Below are 18,664 nucleotides of genomic sequence, written 5' to 3'. Positions count from 1 at the left end.
ATTCCTCAATTCCATCCAGTTGATTTCTAATGTGCTGTTCTTTTTTTGTTGTTCAGGTGTGTTTTGTATTGCTTCAGTGTTTCTCCGTATTGAAGGTGTATATTTTTGTTGTCTGGTTCTGTGTTTTTGATTAGATATATTTCTCAAAGACTTTCTTTGATTTTTGCTATCAAACCATTTTGTCATTATCTTAGTTCTGGTTTGCTCTTATGCTTCTTTATATTAGCCAAGGAGGCTAATTTGTCAAATATATAGTTTGTTCCAAACGGCCAAATTTACACCTTCATTGCTCAAGGAGAATGTTCAGGCTAAAAAGTTGTCCAGGAGAGATTGTATTTTTTGGCTAATTGCTTTTTGGTAGATTGTTTGCCTTCCATTTATAGGCCTGTTTAGTACCCTGTCATTTATTGGTCCATGATGCTTCATGGTTGGGTTCCGCTCTTCTCAGATACACTGATTTTACTGTGGTCTGAGAGAGGTGTTACTGGGCTGACCGACGGCTCTGAAAGACTCTGGGTTTATGTCAGTGAGGAAGTAGTCTACAGTGCTGCTGCCAAGGGATGAGCGGTAGGTGTACCTACCAAAAGAGTCCCCTCTCAGCCTACCATTGACTATGTACAGACCCAGTGTTTGACAGAGCTTCACAAGCTGTGCTCCATTTTTGTTTTTCCCTTTGTCATAGATGTTTCTGTGGGGGTCTGTGGGGAGGGAAAGGTTGTTGCTTCCTGGTAGCTGTTTATCCCCATGACTGTTAATAGTGTCTTGTTCTTCTGCTGTTCTAGCATTCAGGTCTCCACAGACCAGTATTTTGCCTTGGGCCTGAAAGTGACTAATTTCTGCTCTTTCGCCCAAAAGCAGAGAACTTCAATCCTTGTAAATTCCAACATGCAATGTAAAAAGATCTCATAACTTTTTTTTTCTTCAAAATGACACACTCTCAATCCAACAAGAACTATTAAATTACGATTTTTAAATTAACATAAAATCTTATTATTCAAATGTGATATATCATTTAAGATAGCATTTGTGTCATGCCACTTGGGTGGATGTAGTGTGAGGATGGTGGAGTTCTTGTGCTCACCATGACCCTCGGCCTATCACATATGAGCATAGTAGACTCAGCATTTGTTTAATGTCACTCATTTCGCTGGTGGGGGCTGGACCAGTTGCTCCTCTCACAGCCTGTGCGTAGCTCTGCCTGCTGGGCTGTGGCTCCTCCAAGTGTGGGTCTGTGGTGGGGGGCTTGGGGGTGGGAAGCCTCGTCGGGGTGGCTCTGAAGCTGGGGTGGTCTGCGCTGTGGTGGGCATTGAGATTGGTGCTGTGACCGTGGCTGGGGGGGTCCAGGGTGCTGGTCCGCACCTTTATTTAACCAGGCAGGTTAGTTGAGAACAAGTTCTCATTTGCAACTGTGACCTGGCCAAGATAAAGCATAGCAGTGTGAACAGACAACAGAGTTACACATGGAGTAAACAATTAACAAGTCAATAACACAGTAGAGAAAAAAAGAGTCTATATACATTGTGTGCAAAAGGCATGAGGAGGTAGGCGAATAATTACAATTTTGCAGATTGACACTGGAGTGATAAATGATCAGATGGTCATGTACAGGTAGAGATATTGGTGTGCAAAAGAGCAGAAAAGTAAATAAATATAAACAGTATGTGGAAGAGGTAGGTAAATTGGGTGGGCTATTTACCGATAGACTATGTACAGCTGCAGCGATCGGATAGCTGCTCAGATAGCAGATGTTTGAAGTTGATGAGGGAGATAAAAGTCTCCAACTTCAGCGATTTACATTTTATTTTTTATTATTATTATTATTATTATTATTTTTTCAATTTGTCACAGGCAGCAGAGAACTGGAACGAAAGGCGGCCAAATGAGGTGTTGGCTTTAGGGATGATCAGTGAGATACACCTGCTGGAGCGCGTGCTACGGGTGGGTGTTGCCATCGTGACCAGTGAACTGAGATAAGGCGGAGCTTTACCTAGCATGGACTTGTAGATGACCTGGAGCCAGTAGGTCTGGCGACGAATATGTAGCGAGGGCCAGCCGACTAGAGCATACAGGTCGCAGTGGCGGGTGGTATAAGGTGCTTTAGTAACAAAACGGATGGCACTGTGATAAACTGCATCGAGGATAAGTAGGATGGTAAGTTTGGCAGCGTGAGTGAAGGAGGCTTTGTTGCGGAATAGAAAGCCGACTCTAGATTTGATTTTCGATTGGAGATGTTAGATATGAGTATTTGAGTCCCTCAACAGGACGATGTCAGCCAGTGTTTCTTCTGGACTGGAGGGGGAAGAGAGGGGGCTGGTGGGTGTTGGAGCTGGGGTGTGGCTGGCCTGTGCCGCTGTCAGTGGGAGGCTGTTCTGTTGGCTGGGGAGGAGGGGTGCAGCAGGCAGGGCTGGGGAGGCCTGGCTGGTTGAGCTGGGCTTCTCTGCTGTGTGAGGGCAGGTCATAGTGGTGATCTAGCTGCTTCTGCAGTCTGTCCTGTGTTCTCTTTCTCTCCTGCAGCTCCTCTCTTAGTGTGGTCAGATCGTTATTACTGTTCTGCCTGTCTTTTTTTGGAGCTCTCTCACCTCTTTTGTTAGATCAGCCAGCTCTCTTGAGATCAGAGCTCTCTCTTGCTGAACCTCTTTAAGCTGTGTTGCTAGGCTGCTGTCCTGCTCTGTCCACATCTTGGTTAGGAGCTCCTCTAAGGTGTGGTTGTCTGGTTGCTGTTTTCTCATGCTCTCCCTGAGCAGGACCACCTCCCCCTCCAGTTTGGTGACCTCATGGCAGCCATGGTGGTGAGGGCCTGAGCCTGCTCTGCACTGAGGGGGTCGCTTTCCTCCTGGGGCGTGTCCTCCACTATGGTGGGAAGAGGTGCTGGCTGTGCCTTTTAATAGGGGTGAGGGTGGTGCTGGTGGATTCTGTCTTGTGGGAGGGCATGTCACTGGTGGTATCCTGCTCGCTCTCTCCTTAATTGTCTGAAAGTCTGTTTCAAACAGCCTAAGATTACCTTGCACCATGACAGTCCCAGTCTTGTAGAGGTTGATTGTTATCATGGTGCTGTCAGGGTTGTCTGTCTCTTTGATTTTCAGCTTCCACCCATTAGATTCCCTCTTTCTTTATGGATGGGTGGTGAGAGCACACTGCTGAGCACCATGCATTTGCCCGGTCAGTGAGGAAGATGAGATTACTCACATCAACGTTTTTGTAGAGATCTGCGAAAAATGGTTTCCGGCCTCCCATTTAGAAGTTTCTGTTTAAAAGCTATTGTAATTTTTGGCCTCTGGAGGATAGAGAATGGATTCAGCGCTGAGGGTGAGTGGGGACATGGTGCCTGTGGCCTCTGCTACTGCTTTGTCCTGCTGCCCCGTTGCCATAGCAACCGGTTTGCTTGTCTGCTGCTGTTGCTAGCTAGCTCTAATTTGGTTCAAAAACTAGAATAAAGTGACATCTTTACACACAAAAACAAGATATGTTTAAAGTTAGTCCGTGCTCCTTTTTGGTTTACTCACTCAGTTTGGTCATTTTGATGTAGTTGTATTATCAAATCAAATCCAATTTTATTTGTCACATACACATGGTTAGCAGATGTTAATGCGAGTGTAGCGAAATGCTTGTGCTTCTAGTTCCGACAATGCAGTGATAACCAACAAGTAATCTAACTAACAATTCCAAAACTACTGTCTTATACACAGTGTAAGGGGATAAGGAATATGTACATAAGGATATATGAATGAGTGATGGTACAGAGCAGCATACAGTTGATGGTATCGAGTACAGTATATACATATGAGATGAGTGTGTAGACAAAGTAAACAAAGTGACATAGTTAAAGTGGCTAGTGATACATGTATTACATAAGGATGCAGTCGATGATGTAGAGTACAGTATATACGTATGCATATGAGATGAATAATGTAGGATAAGTAACATTTATATAAGGTAGCATTGTTTAAAGTGGCTAGTGATATATTTACATAATTTCCCATCAATTCCCATTATTAAAGTGGCTGGAGTTGGGTCAGTGTCAATGACAGTGTGTTGGCAGCAGCCAAATGTTAGTGGTGGCTGTTTAACAGTCTGATGGCCTTGAGATAAGCTGTTTTTCAGTCTCTCGGTCCCAGCTTTGATGCACCTGTACTGACCTCGCCTTCTAGATGATAGCGGGGTGAACAGGCAGTGGTTCGGGTGGTTGATGTCCTTGATGATCTTTATGGCCTTCCTGTAACATCGGGTGGTGTAGGTGTCCTGGAGGGCAGGTAGTTTGCCCCCGGTGATGCGTTGTGCAGTCCTCACTACCCTCTGGAGAGCCTTACGGTTGAGGGCGGAGCAGTTGCCGTACCAGGCGGTGATACAGCCCGCCAGGATGCTCTCGATTGTGCATCTGTAGAAGTTTGTGAGTGCTTTTGGTGACAAGCCGAATTTCTTCAGCCTCCTGAGGTTGAAGAGGCGCTGCTGCGCCTTCTTCACGACGCTGTCAGTGTGAGTGGACCAATTCAGTTTGTCTGTGATGTGTATTAACTCCCCTTGCTACGTTTGTTCTAGCTCATTTCTTCTGGCTAGCTTGTTAGTCTGCTGGCTAGGTCTTTGTTGTGTAGCTAGCTAGCTAGAGTCAACTTCTGAACTTGAGGTGCAAAGTTACTTTTTTTCTAATCTGAATGAATAGAGTTCATCACTTGTCTGGAATTGTTTTTTGATTAGTGTTTATCTCATTCTAAAAACAAAAAAATATTAAATATCATGTTGAGCATGACTCTCTCTCTCTGGTGCTCTGTCTCGCTGTGTGTCGGGCTCTGTGTGTGTCTGGTGCGTGCTCTCTCGCTCGTGTGTGTGTGTGTGTGTGTGTGTGTACATCGATCTGCCACGCTGTCTGGTTACTGGACACTGCTTTCTGGTGGATGGACACTGGTTGCAGACAATTCCACTTTTTTCAAAATGAGCACAGAGTCTACGTATTGCCTTGGTGTTTCAGCTCACTTCCAGCTGCTCATTTATCATCCAGAAGGAGAAAGATGTCATTTATGGTGCCGTTTAAGGCGCTTGGTTAATTTTAATTGGCTCGCGCCACTGCTGTCCGATTGAGCCAGATGTTTTTGGTGCTAATATGTTGTTCCTCCTCCCTCAGGGTAACATCATGCGCAGGACTGAGATGAGAGAGCGACGGAGCATATGAAGATGTCCCTAAAGACTGCTAAAAGTAAGCTCCCCCGCTGCTTCCTTACAGTGGGCGGTTAATAGACCTGTACATAAAATACTTTTATCACACATTGAACCCCTGTCTCTTCATTTGTGGCAGTTGTACATTAAATGTGTCTTCTTGGATTTCCTTTACTTTTCTTTTTATCAAAGGATTACAGTATTTGTACAACTCTAGCCCAGTACAGTTTCATTTCAATTCGCTCAAGATTTTGGTGGATGTAGTGTTGCACAATAACATCCTTGTGTTATAGCTCTCACATACTGTGCTTTGTCTTACACATTAATTCAGCCATTGTGTATATACTATAAGACACATTCCAAGCATGTCATGTATAATCCCGACGTTCCTGGATCTGTTATGATCATCATACAGAAACACACAGCTTGGCGCTGCCTTGATCTGGCCTTCTCATTTTGTCGCCTTTGACAGAAAACACATTGGCTTTGCCCTCAGAGCCGGATTCTTGCTTTTGAACTTTACACCAGCTCATTTTGGTTTGACTATAGCTGCTGTGCTGAAAATGAAAAGCCATTTCAAGGTTTCTCTGGCTCAGTTAATGGGAGTCCCAGAAAGCAGATTCAGCTCGATGGAGACCGTGTTTAGTTTGGCACTACGTGTTTGCCTTCAAGTAAGTAGCCATTTGTATTTCTGTAAGAAACGTGTGGGAAGTATGTCTTTGAGTTGGAGGACTGCCCTCCCTCCTAATCCCCTATACATGTAGATACACTCCCCAGCCCAGATAGTGCCCTATCAGATGAGAGAATGGTTGTGGTCTGAGATGTTTCTCATGTGGAGGTAGAGGGGACTTTTGTTTGGCAGTTGTTTGATATGGGAACTAAGTTCTTGGGTCTGTTTTTTTTTTTCTTTAAGGCTCAATTAATAGCACTCCTCCGTTCCACTCCAGTTAAGTTAGTAATACTGTACTGTAGGAAGTTAGAATCTGCTTGCAGTCCTGCCTGCCTGCAGATTGGATCTCGTGCCATAATTAGCAGCAATTTGCAATGTCATAAACTAGGATTTGACCACAGGCTATACAAGAAAAGCATGATGTTGGTTTCTAATCTATTCATGTGGTTCTCTCTCCAGCATGGTGCTTTAGACTGATCGCTATTGTTCTGTTCTTCGTCTCCTACTACTGCTCCCATGTCTTCCTCCAGAGGTAAGGCTGCTCGGCCCTCAGCCCTGGTCTACCACCTAGAAGCTCCCTCTCTGTGGAGTGGCAGGTAGACCAATCACACAGATACTAATTTATGCTTTACTGAAGGAAAGAGAAACTTTGAAATAAGGCCACTGCTGAGTCACATCACGTTGACAACCATTCCATTCACCTAGCATCTAATCTACCCACAGCTTTAAGTAGTGTCACTGGACATGCTGAGTAAAAAAAAAAAAGTTTCTGTTCCAAATGTGGTGATTCATGTGCTTGTGTTTCAGCTATGGAGGCACCAGCAAGTCTCCTCCAACTCTGAGCAAGTCACTGTGTGGTGGCTGGCTAAAGCAGAAGTGGGAGAGCCTCAATTTTAAGTGAGTAATGGAGTGTCTATCTTTAAAACAAGGAGGGTGGGGATGATGCTAATGCTTTTACTGGAATGCCAGGTGCCAGCTTCTCTGTCCATTTGGGGGCTGTTTTCACCCAGTCACCAGTAAAAATCAAGTTTTTTTTTGTTGCAAGTAGGAACAATTTTATTATGAAAGGAAATCATTTTCAGCCCAAAGATTAAAGTACATTTTCTGTAACAATCGTTTAAGTTGAAACTGATGGCTCATCATTGAAAACAGACCTCTAAGAGCAAGTCTATTTTTAAAGGAGCTTTCGATTCACACAATTGTTTTTTAGGAGGACAATGGACAAATGTATTCCTCTGGCTTGCTGAGTACCTTTTGTCAAGGATAGGACTGGTCCCCCATTTTTTTTTTTTTTTTTTTTTTTTTAACTCTGCTATTATCAGTTTATTCAATTGGGTATGTACTGGAGCTGTTCTGTTTGTGTGCCCTGCTCAAGGGTGCAACAGTGATATGGCCCATCTGTGTCCTACTGTCCCAGCAACCCCCCATTTTCTCATGGTCAATACTGTTTGCCAATGATTGTGATTCATGTGCGTGGCAGTGATGGTCAGGTCATTTTACAAATGCAAATCAGGCAATAACGAGGTCACTCCAAATTGGAAGCCCCCAAGATGTCCCCTAGTCTTTCACTGACAACTACAACTGGCACAGCATGGTAATAAATGTCTCCACAACGAACAGTTGAAGACTGTTTACTTACTCGTAAACAGCTAGCGTCTAAAACATAATCCTCCATGTTAAATTCCAACCAGAGAATTAACATGAGGAGACTAAGCCAGACATGACTGTTTTCACATACATTTAATTACTAGTGTGGGCATGATGTTCGTCTCACCCCATTCCTTGGAGTGTCAGTACTGTATATCATTGTTTTGTTCTTCTTGGCAGTAAAAATATGTTTATTTTTAACCTTTATTTAACTAGGCAAGTCAGTTCAGGACAAATGTCTTATTTCCGGCGCCGACTGAGATGGCCGCCTCGCTTCGCGTTCCTAGGAAACTATGCAGTTTTTTGTTTTTTTTTACGTGTTATTTTTTACATTAGTACCCCAGGTCATCTTAGGTTTCATTACATACAGTCGAGAAGAACTACTGAATATAAGATCAGCGTCAACTCACCATCAGTACGACCAAGAATATGTTTTCCGCGACGCGGATCCTGTGTTCTGCCTTACAAACAGGACAACGGAATGGATCGCATGCAGCGACCCAAGGAAACGACTCCGAAAAAGAGGGAAACGAGGCGGTGTTCTGGTCAGACTCCGAAAAAGGGCACATCGCGCACCACTCCCCAGCATTCTTCTTGCCAATGTCCAGTCTCTTGACAACAAGGTTGACGAAATCCGAGCAAGGGTGGCATTCCAGAGGGACATCAGATACTGCAACGTTCTCTGCTTCACGGAAACATGGCTTACTGGGAAGACGCTATCCGATGCGGTGCAGCCAACGGGTTTCTCCACGCATCGCGCCGACAGAAATAGACATCTTTCTGGTAAGAAGAGGGGCGGGGGCGTATGCCTCATGACTAACGAGACATGGTGTGATGAAGGAAACATACAGGAACTCAAATCCTTCTGTTCACCTGATTTAGAATTCCTCACAATCAAATGTAGACCGCATTATCTTCCAAGAGAATTCTCTTCGATTATAATCACAGCCGTATATAGCCCCCCCCCAAGCAGACACATCGATGGCTCTGAACAAACTTTATTTAACTCTTTGCAAACTGGAAACCATTTATCCGGAGGCTGCATTCATTGTAGCTGGGGATTTTAACAAAGCTAATCTGAAAACAAGACTCCCTAAATTTTATCAGCATATCGATTGCGCAACCAGGGGTGGTAAAACCTTGGATCATTGTTACTCTAACTTCCGCGACGCATATAAGGCCCTGCCCCGCCCCCCTTTCGGAAAAGCTGACCACGACTCCATTTTGCTGATCCCTGCCTACAGGCAGAAGCTAAAACAAGAGGCTCCCACGCTGAGGTCTGTCCAACGCTGGTCAGACCAAGCTGACTCCACACTCCAAGACTGCTTCCATCACGTGGACTGGGACATGTTTCGTATTGCGTCAGATGGAAATATTGACGAATACGCTGATTCGGTGTGCGAGTTCATTAGAACGTGCGTCGAAGATGTCGTTCCCATAGCAATGATAAAAACATTCCCTAACCAGAAACCGTGGATTGATGGCAGCATTCGCGTGAAACTGAAAGCGCGAACCACTGCTTTTAATCAGGGCAAGGTGTCTGGTAACATGTCCGAATATAAACAATGCAGCTATTCCCTCCGCAAGGCTATTAAACAAGCTAAGCGTCAGTACAGAGACAAAGTAGAATCTCAATTCAATGGCTCAGACACAAGAGGCATGTGGCAGGGTCTCCAGTCAATCACGGACTACAAGAAGAAACCCAGCCCAGTCACGGACCAGGATGTCTTGCTCCCAGGCAGACTAAACTTTTTTGCCCGCTTTGAGGACAATACAGTGCCACTGACACGGCCTGCAACGAAAACATGCGGTCTCTCCTTCACTGCAGCCGAGGTGAGTAAGACATTTAAACGTGTTAACCCTCGCAAGGCTACAGTCCCAGACGGCATCCCCAGCCGCGCCCTCAGAGCATGCGCAGACCAGCTGGCCGGTGTGTTTACGGACATATTCAATCAATCCCTATACCAGTCTGCTGTTCCCACATGCTTCAAGAGGGCCACCATTGTTCCTGTTCCCAAGAAAGCTAAGGTAACTGAGCTAAACGACTACCGCCCGTAGCACTCACTTCCGTCATCATGAAGTGCTTTGAGAGACTAGTCAAGGACCATATCACCTCCACCCTACCTGACACCCTAGACCCACTCCAATTTGCTTACCGCCCAAATAGGTCCACAGACGATGCAATCTCAACCACACTGCACACTGCCCTAACCCACCTGGACAAGAGGAATACCTATGTGAGAATGCTGTTCATCGACTACAGCTCGGCATTCAACACCATAGTACCCTCCAAGCTCGTCATCAAGCTCGAGACCCTGGGTCTCGACCCCGCCCTGTGCAACTGGGTACTGGACTTCCTGACGGGCCGCCCCCAGGTGGTGAGGGTAGGCAACAACATCTCCTCCCCGCTGATCCTCAACACGGGGGCCCCACAAGGGTGCGTTCTGAGCCCTCTCCTGTACTCCCTGTTCACCCACGACTGCGTGGCCACGCACGCCTCCAACTCAATCATCAAGTTTGAGGACGACACAAGTGGTAGGCTTGATTACCAACAACGACGAGACGGCCTACAGGGAGGAGGTGAGGGCCCTCGGAGTGTGGTGTCAGGAAAATAACCTCACACTCAACGTCAACAAAACTAAGGAGATGATTGTGGACTTCAGGAAACAGCAGAGGGGACCCCCCCTATCCACATCGATGGAACAGTAGTGGAGAGGATAGCAAGTTTTAAGTTCCTCGGCATACACATCACAGACAAACTGAATTGGTCCACTCACACTGACAGCGTCGTGAAGAAGGCGCAGCAGCGCCTCTTCAACCACAGAGCCCGACACACAGCGAGACAGAGCACCAGAGAGAGAGAGTCATGCTCAACATGATATTTAATATTTTTTTGTTTTTAGAATGAGATAAACACTAATCAAAAAACAATTCCAGACAAGTGATGAACTCTATTCATTCAGATTAGAAAAAAAGTAACTTTGCACCTCAAGTTCAGAAGTTGACTCTAGCTAGCTAGCTACACAACAAAGACCTAGCCAGCAGACTAACAAGCTAGCCAGAAGAAATGAGCTAGAACAAACGTAGCAAGGGGAGTTAATACACATCACAGACAAACTGAATTGGTCCACTCACACTGACAGCGTCGTGAAGAAGGCGCAGCAGCGCCTCTTCAACCTCAGGAGGCTGAAGAAATTCGGCTTGTCACCAAAAGCACTCACAAACTTCTACAGATGCACAATCGAGAGCATCCTGGCGGGCTGTATCACCGCCTGGTACGGCAACTGCTCCGCCCTCAACCGTAAGGCTCTCCAGAGGGTAGTGAGGTCTGCACAACGCATCACTGGGGGCAAACTACCTGCCCTCCAGGACACCTACACCACCCGATGTTACAGGAAGGCCATAAAGATCATCAAGGACACCAACCACCCGAACCACTGCCTGTTCACCCCGCTATCATCCAGAAGGCGAGGTCAGTACATGTGCATCAAAGCTGGGACCGAGAGACTGGAAAAACAGCTTCTATCTCAAGGCCATCAGACTGTTAAACAGCCACCACTAACATTGAGTGGCTGCTGCCAACACACTGTCATTGACACTGACCCAACTCCAGCCACTTTTATAATGGGAATTGATGGGAAATGATGTAAATATATCACTAGCCACTTTAAACAATGCTACCTTATATAATGTTACTTATCCTACATTATTCATCTCATATGCATACGTATATACTGTACTCTACATCATCGACTGCATCCTTATGTAATACATGTATCACTAGCCACTTTAACTATGCCACTTTGTTTACTTTGTCTACATACTCATCTCATATGTATATACTGTACTCGATACCATCTACTGTATGCTGCTCTGTACCATCACTCATTCATATATCCTTATGTACATATTCCTTATCCCCTTACACTGTGTATAAGACAGTAGTTTTGGAATTGTTAGTTAGATTACTTGTTGGTTATCACTGCATTGTCGGAACTAGAAGCACAAGCATTTCGCTACACTCGCATTATCATCTGCTAACCATGTGTATGTGACAAATAAAATTTGATTTGATTTACAATGACTGCCAAACCCGGACGACGCTGGGGCAATTGTGCGCCGCTCTACGGGACTCCCAATCAAGGCCGCTTGTGATATAGCCTGGATTCGAACTAGGGTGTCTGTAGTAAAGCACTGAGCCGTAGTGCCTTATACCGCTGCGCCAATCGGGAGCCCAAAAGTAGCTTTTAGCAGAGGATGGTTTATGGAGGGTCATGCTTGCTGAATGACATCATGTAGACATTACGTGTTGAGGGGTTAAAATGTATTCAAATCAGCTTTGCTTATAATGAGTACCATTTTGTCTGCCTAACATGCTGACCAAACCAGACTCATGCGGGCACCATCGTGCACATGATTTTGTAGCCCCACACAAGTCACAATCAGGACACGCAGGTTGAAATATCTAAACAAACCAATTATATTAATTTGGGGATAGGTCGAAAAGCATTAAACATTTGTCAATTTAGCTAGATAGCTTGCTGTTGCTAGCTAATTTGTCATAAGATATAAACATAGGGTTGTTATTTTACCTGAAATGCACAAGGTCCTCTACTCAGACAATTAATCCACAGATAAAACGGTAAACCAAATTCCTTTCTCGTCATCTCTCCTCCTTCGGGCTACTTCTTTACTACTTTGGACTTTATATGGAGGTACATTACTACAACCAACTGGAGTGTGGACATCACTGGGGCGGCAGCGTAGCCTAGTGGTTAGAGCGTTGGACTAGTAACCGGAAGGTTGCGAGTTCAAACCCCCGAGCTGACAAGGTACAAATCTGTCGTTCTGCCCCTGAACAGGCAGTTAACCCACTGTTCCCAGGCCGTCATTGAAAATAAGAATATGTTCTTAACTGACTTGCCTGGTTAAATAAAGGTAAAATAAAAATAAAATAAAAATCACCCCCTTGGGTTTATGCTCCTAAAACCAATGAGGAGATGGGAGAGGCCGGACTTGCATTGTGTTGAGCGTCACAAATAGAAATGGGTTCTATTTTAGCGCATGGCCACGCAGATGCTCGTTGAGGCGTACGTGCAGTGTTGGTGCAATGTTTGAGTAACATGTACCGTTGAAGTCAGAAGTTTACATACACATAGGTTGGAGTCATTAAAGCTTGTTTTTCAACCAGTTAACAAACTATAGTTTTGGCAAGTTGGTTAGGACATCTACTTTGTGCATGATACAAGTAATTTTTCCAACAACTGTTTACAGACAGATTATTTCACATATAATTCACTATCACAATTCCAGTGGGTCAGATGTTTACATACACTAAGTTGACTGTGTCTTTATACAGCTTGCAAAATTCCAGAAGTAATGTCATGGCTTAGGAAGCTTCTGATAGGCTAATTGACATTATTTGAGTCAATTGGTGGTGTACCTGTATGTATTTCAAGGCCTACCTTCAAACTCAGTGCCGCTTGACATCATGGGAAATCAAAAGAAATCAGCCAAGACCTCAGAAAGGAAATTGTAGACCTCCACAAGTCTGGTTCATCTTTTGGAGAAATTTCCAAACGCCTGAAGATCGTACGTTCATCTGTACAAACAATAGTGCTCAAGTATAAACACCATGGGACCACGCAGCTGTCATACCGCTCAGGAAGGAGACTCGTTCTGTCTCCTAGAGATGAGTGTACTTTGGTGCAAAAGTGCAAATCAAGCACAGAACAACAGAAAAGCACCTTGTGAAGATGCTGGAGGAAACGGATACAAAAGTATCTATATCCACAGTACAACGAGTCCTATATGACACAACCTGAATGGCTGCTCAGCAAGGAAGAAGCCACTGCTCCAAAACCGCCATAAAAAAGCCGGACTACAGTTTGCAACTGCACATGGGGACAAAGATTGTACTTTTTGGAGAAATGTCCTCTGGTCTGACGAAACAAAAATAGAACTGTTTGACCATAATTGCCATTGTTGTGTTTGGAGGAAAAAGCCGGACGCTTACAAGCCGAAGAACACCGTCCCAACCGTGAAGCATGGGAGTGGCAGCATCATGTGGGGGTGCTTTGCTGCAGGAGGGAAGAAAAATGTTGGATATATTGAAGCAACATCTCCAGACATCAGTCAGGAAGGTAAAGCTTGGTCAAATGTTTCTTCCAAATTGAAAATGACCCAAAGTTGTTGCAAAATGGCTTAAGGAAAACAAATTCAAGCCCTGACCTCAATCCCATAGAATATTTGTGTGCAGAACTGAAACAGCGTGTGCGAGCAAGGAGGCCTACAGACCTGACTCAGTTACTCCAGCTCTGTCAGGAGGAATGGGCCAAACTTCACCCGACTTATTGTGGGAAGCTTGTGGAAGACTACCTGAAATGTTTGACCAAATTTAAAGGCAATGCTACCAAATACTAATTGAGTGTATGTAAACTTCTGACCCACTGGGAATGTGATAAAATAATATATTAAATAAATAATTCTCTCTATTATTCTGAAATTTCACATTCTTAAATAAAGTGGTGATCCTAACTGACCTAAGACAGGGACTTTTTTACTAGGATCAACTGTCAGAAATTGTGAAATTTAGTTAAATATATTTGGCTAAGGTGGATGTCATCTTCCGACATCAACTGTATGCATACCTTTTTTTTTTTGCATTGCATGTGATTCCAGCGGTGTGGTCAGCATGTAATAGACATGCGGATTGATTACATTGAACAATGAGAAGGAATTACGGCCATTAAGGTCATTTCAGTTTAATGACAAACTAAACTGCCAGTCAACAGTGTATGCCATGCCATTGGCAGTGTGGAATATTTAGTAGGAATTGTACAGTATATCTTTGTTTCTGTGTTTAATGTGAAATCTATTCTCCCCTGTTTCTAATACAGCATTAGCAGACAAACACAGCTCTTCTTCAAACTGGATGATTTCTTCTGGCGACATAATCAGTCCACTCTTGCATTACCCTACGGTATTAAAGGCAGTGGTATGTGCTCTCATTTCATTGTGTAATTGCTTTGTTTTAATTTTTCCCACAAAGCCTTTAGTGGAACATGTTTAGGAAATTACATTTCATTCTAAATTTGCTTTTATTTCAAAAAGTAAAAATAAGGATGCCATCGTATTCTCTATCGCCCCCAATCTTTGATAAACACAGATATTAAACTTTTTTCCAACAATGTTGTCGTCTCATGACTTACCCAAATTGAGCCACACAGACCAAAGCGTTTATCCTCGGATAGCCTCCGACTATGGGCTGTATTATCTCTTGATGCAGAAAAAGCTTTTGATTGACCAAAATGGTCATATCTCTGGTCTGTTTTGGAACATGAATTGGCTCCATTTTCATTCATATTATTGAAATACTATATGCCAATCCCTCAGCCATAGTTATAACAGACAATATCTGTTCAGTTCAGAATCACTACAAGTAGCAGACAAGGTGATCCAATTTCACCTCTGCTATTCTTATTATACATGGAACCTCTTTCCCAGGCAATTTGTCAATCAGAGGAAATAACACAATTCTGTCAAATCTACTGATGTATTCAATCTGACCTCAGTAGGTGGAATTATATCCCAGTTGCTTTAACCAGCAGCATATCTATTGTCAAAATGAATATATTGCCAAGGCTGAATTTATGTAGTTCAATGCTTCCCGTAGCTCCACCTTTTAGCTATTTAGATAAAAATCCATAGTCCTGTTTCAAAATGTAAACAATCCCAGATAAATGAATACATTTACAAATAGGGAAAGAGGTAGGAGGACTATTTGTACCAAACTTTAAATTGTATTTCCAAGCTCTAGCATTTTGCTCCACCTTGAATTTGTTTAGACATTATTATTTTACTGGCTGAGTAGAGAAAAATATGGTGTCTCCTATGGCCCTGATATAAATCTTCACTGATTTATATCACTTAAACAATGTAAACTACGCTTTGGTCATATTATTGCTCATACAATTTCTATTTGTTGCAAAATGTTTAAACAATGTAACTGGGATTAAAAATGTCATGCCCATACTCCAATATTTCACAATAATGCCCTGCAATCTGGAGGTGGCCTTTTTCATCCGCCCCAATGGTCCACATGTGGAATCCGTACCCTTGCTGTTATCATGGACACTAATGATTTGAGAACATTCCATGATTTGAAAGATCACATTACCAGGTAACTCCTTTTTTCTAAATGTACAATTTAGGCCATTATAGCTGCTCAATGTAGTCCCTTGGGAAACCCAACTACCGAAACATCCAATGATAGGATTTATAAATATATGATCAGTTCTTTCAGAAGCCCAGATCAGTATAATATTTAAACATCTTTCGAAAATCAAATTCTGAGCTAGCCATTAATCTATGGTCCACAGATCTAATTGAATTTTAACCACTGGAACCGAATATAGAAAAATATGACTTTGGCATCCCGTAATCCAATCCATCAATTTATACATTTTAAGTTTGTTCACAGAATGTATTTAACACCAAGGAAATGTTTTACGATGAAATTGCCCCCAACTCCCAACTACAACCATTCCTTCATATGATGTTGGAGTGCCCTGCAGTTAAATGCTTCTGGGATGAAGTTACACAATTTATTTCGAAGTGCATGAATTTAAATATTCAATGCTTTGCATCTATGTTACATGACAGTGATAGCTCCATGAATCTCTCGATCAGTCAGAGAAGATGACTGCTGGCAGGCAGCACTGCTGTGAAAAAAAAAATGTTGGCTCTAAGATGGCAACCACCTCACTCTCTATACTATTAGAATTTATTACATTTAGAATTATTGACAGAGGCTGAATGGTACTAGTCAAGGAACAATTGAGTCTTTGACTCTGTAAAGAACAAGCTCTGCTAAATCTCCACACATTCACACCAATTTATATACTGTATTTATTTAGACTTTTGTTACTTTCTATGCTTTCAGGCCCATGGGGAAGGGTTGGTACAGGGGGAATCAGAGGATGGATAGGAGGGAGGGGGACTGATAAGCAACCTCAGTTGCTGGGTGGGAGGGATGCGGGAGGTTGGATGGGGACTAGGGGGGTCCTCTTTGTATGCATTTATTTTTATTGTTTTCTACATGTAAAAAGAAAATGTCAAAACTAAATAAAAAGCAAAAAATATTAATGCTCTACACACTATTAGCTTACTAGGAGTAATTTGATTGTGAGAATCATTATGGAGTCAATGTCCACTAGGTTTATGCTCCCTTTCCAGATAACGTGTGTGTGACGTGCGTTGAGTTTACGACACATTTATCAGCATCTACAGTCAGTCCAAGTGATCACACCTTGTTTTATCCCTCACTCTTTTCCAGAGTTGCTGCTGCTGAAGGTTTTAGCCATTATTGCCAATTACAAAATGCCGGCCAGCATTGATAGGTAATGTGATCAGTGATTCTTAGCCATATTAGCAAGGTTGTTAACCTCTGGTGTGCCGTATCAACCACTTTATTTCTTACAATAATTGTTACAGTCACAAAGAACCACCAATAGCTGATATGTGTCTGAGAGCAATATATGTTGGTGTGTGTCTCCTAAATGTTGTGCTAACATAATGACTCAAATCATCCCTGTGGTGTGTGTGTGTGTGTGTGTGTTTTATAATGGGTGGACAAATGTGCCACAGGGAAGCTGCCTTAGTTCATTGACTTCATTTCAAGCAAGAATGCCAAATGTCAACCCGAGCAGTGACCAGTCACTATTACAATGGCAGTTCTGGAAATTGTCCAGTAGTTCTACTGTAGTGTGCAGTTAGTCACCCCTCAAAGTCTCCTTGAACTTTAAAATGATGGAAACGGCAACACTAAAGTAAATGGATTGTAATAATTTGATTTTGTTTTATGTCCGCAGTCTAGACTGCAGAACGTGTGCAGTCATAGGAAATGGGTTTGCCGTTAAAAACAGCTCCTTGGGCGGCATCATCAACGAGTACGACGTGGTGATCCGGTAAGTATAAAGCCTAATGGTTCCATCCTTGTTTCTACCACACGATTGTCATTAAGTCCATCCTCCCTCTCTCTTCTATTGAACTGTTGATACAACTCACCACTTCTGTTTAATTTATCATATCTATCTGATGCACTACGTTTGATGGACTATTTCCTTATTGACCCAATGATGTTCCTGCCCAATTAGTGTTATTCCTAATCAATATCATTATATAGAGTGCAATATAATGCCGTACAGTCGAGCCATATAATTTGATATTGTAATATGGCTCAGAGTACAGTCTGTAGCTGCAATAGTGTTTAGCCATTTCCCCAATGGCCTTTTCCAGCAATTCCAGTAAAAAACAAACAGATTTTCTATGGTGCATAGTCCTCAAGGGATAATCTAATTCGTATTGCCCGCGAAAGTGTAATGCAGTCAATGTGGCTGTACCATAATGGCCAGCTCAGACTGGTGACCTAATGCCTTTCTCTGTGTAACCACTATACTGTTGGGTTAACTCTGTCTCTTTAAAAGGGGGATTTGGTCTACTCGGCAGAAAAATACCCCAGTGCCCTCTCCAAATCTCATTTATAGCCTTTGACTGAATACAGGCATTTTGAGTTTTGTATAAGCCTCTTGCCAACAGCCCAGACAATTTTGCCAAGTCATATTGAGGGATAGGTTTAAGTCATATCCAGCGTTAGGTCATGGGCCCTCACCTCCTCCCTGTAGGCCGTCTCGTCGTTGTTGGTAATCAAGCCTACCACTGTTGTGTCGTCCGCAAACTTGATGATTGAGTTGGAGGCGTGCGTGGCCACACAGTCGTGGGTGAACAGGGAGTACAGGAGAGGGCTCAGAACGCACCCTTGTGGGGCCCCAGTGTTGAGGATCAGCGGGGTGGAAATGTTGTTACCTACCCTCACCACCTGGGGGCAGCCCGTCAGGAAGTCCAGTACCCAGTTGCACAGGGTGGGGTCGAGACCCAGGGTCTCGAGCTTGATGACGAGCTTGGAGGGCACTATGGTGTTAAATGCCGAGCTGTAGTCGATGAACAGCATTCTCACATAGGTATTCCTCTTGTCCAGATGGGTTAGAGCAGTGTGCAGTGTGGTTGAGATTGCATCATCTGTGGACCTATTTGGGCGGTAAGCAAATTGGAGTGGGTCTAGGGTGTCAGGTAGGGTGGAGGTGATATGGTCCTTGACTAGTCTCTCAAAGCACTTCATGATGACGGAAGTGAGTGCTA

General features: G+C 43.6%; 1 protein-coding gene across 1 annotated transcript in view; it reads left to right on the top strand.

Moving 5' to 3' along the window:
- Positions 1-18,664, top strand: part of LOC118397525 (CMP-N-acetylneuraminate-beta-galactosamide-alpha-2,3-sialyltransferase 4-like) — a 33,936-nt gene that overhangs the window by 8,809 nt on the left and 6,463 nt on the right. The window contains exons 2-7 of the mRNA XM_035792393.2: positions 5,117-5,188; positions 6,278-6,350; positions 6,626-6,715; positions 14,365-14,462; positions 16,803-16,866; positions 17,338-17,433. Coding sequence (XP_035648286.1) covers positions 5,161-5,188; positions 6,278-6,350; positions 6,626-6,715; positions 14,365-14,462; positions 16,803-16,866; positions 17,338-17,433 — 449 coding nt within the window. The 5' untranslated portion in view covers positions 5,117-5,160. The remainder of the gene's footprint in view (positions 1-5,116; positions 5,189-6,277; positions 6,351-6,625; positions 6,716-14,364; positions 14,463-16,802; positions 16,867-17,337; positions 17,434-18,664) is intronic.

The sequence above is a fragment of the Oncorhynchus keta genome, chromosome 18, assembly GCF_023373465.1.
Source record: "Oncorhynchus keta strain PuntledgeMale-10-30-2019 chromosome 18, Oket_V2, whole genome shotgun sequence".
Taxonomy (NCBI): Eukaryota; Metazoa; Chordata; class Actinopteri; order Salmoniformes; family Salmonidae; genus Oncorhynchus; species Oncorhynchus keta.
The sequence above is the reverse complement of the archived record's forward strand: the minus strand, read 5'-3'. Positions and strand labels throughout refer to the sequence as shown.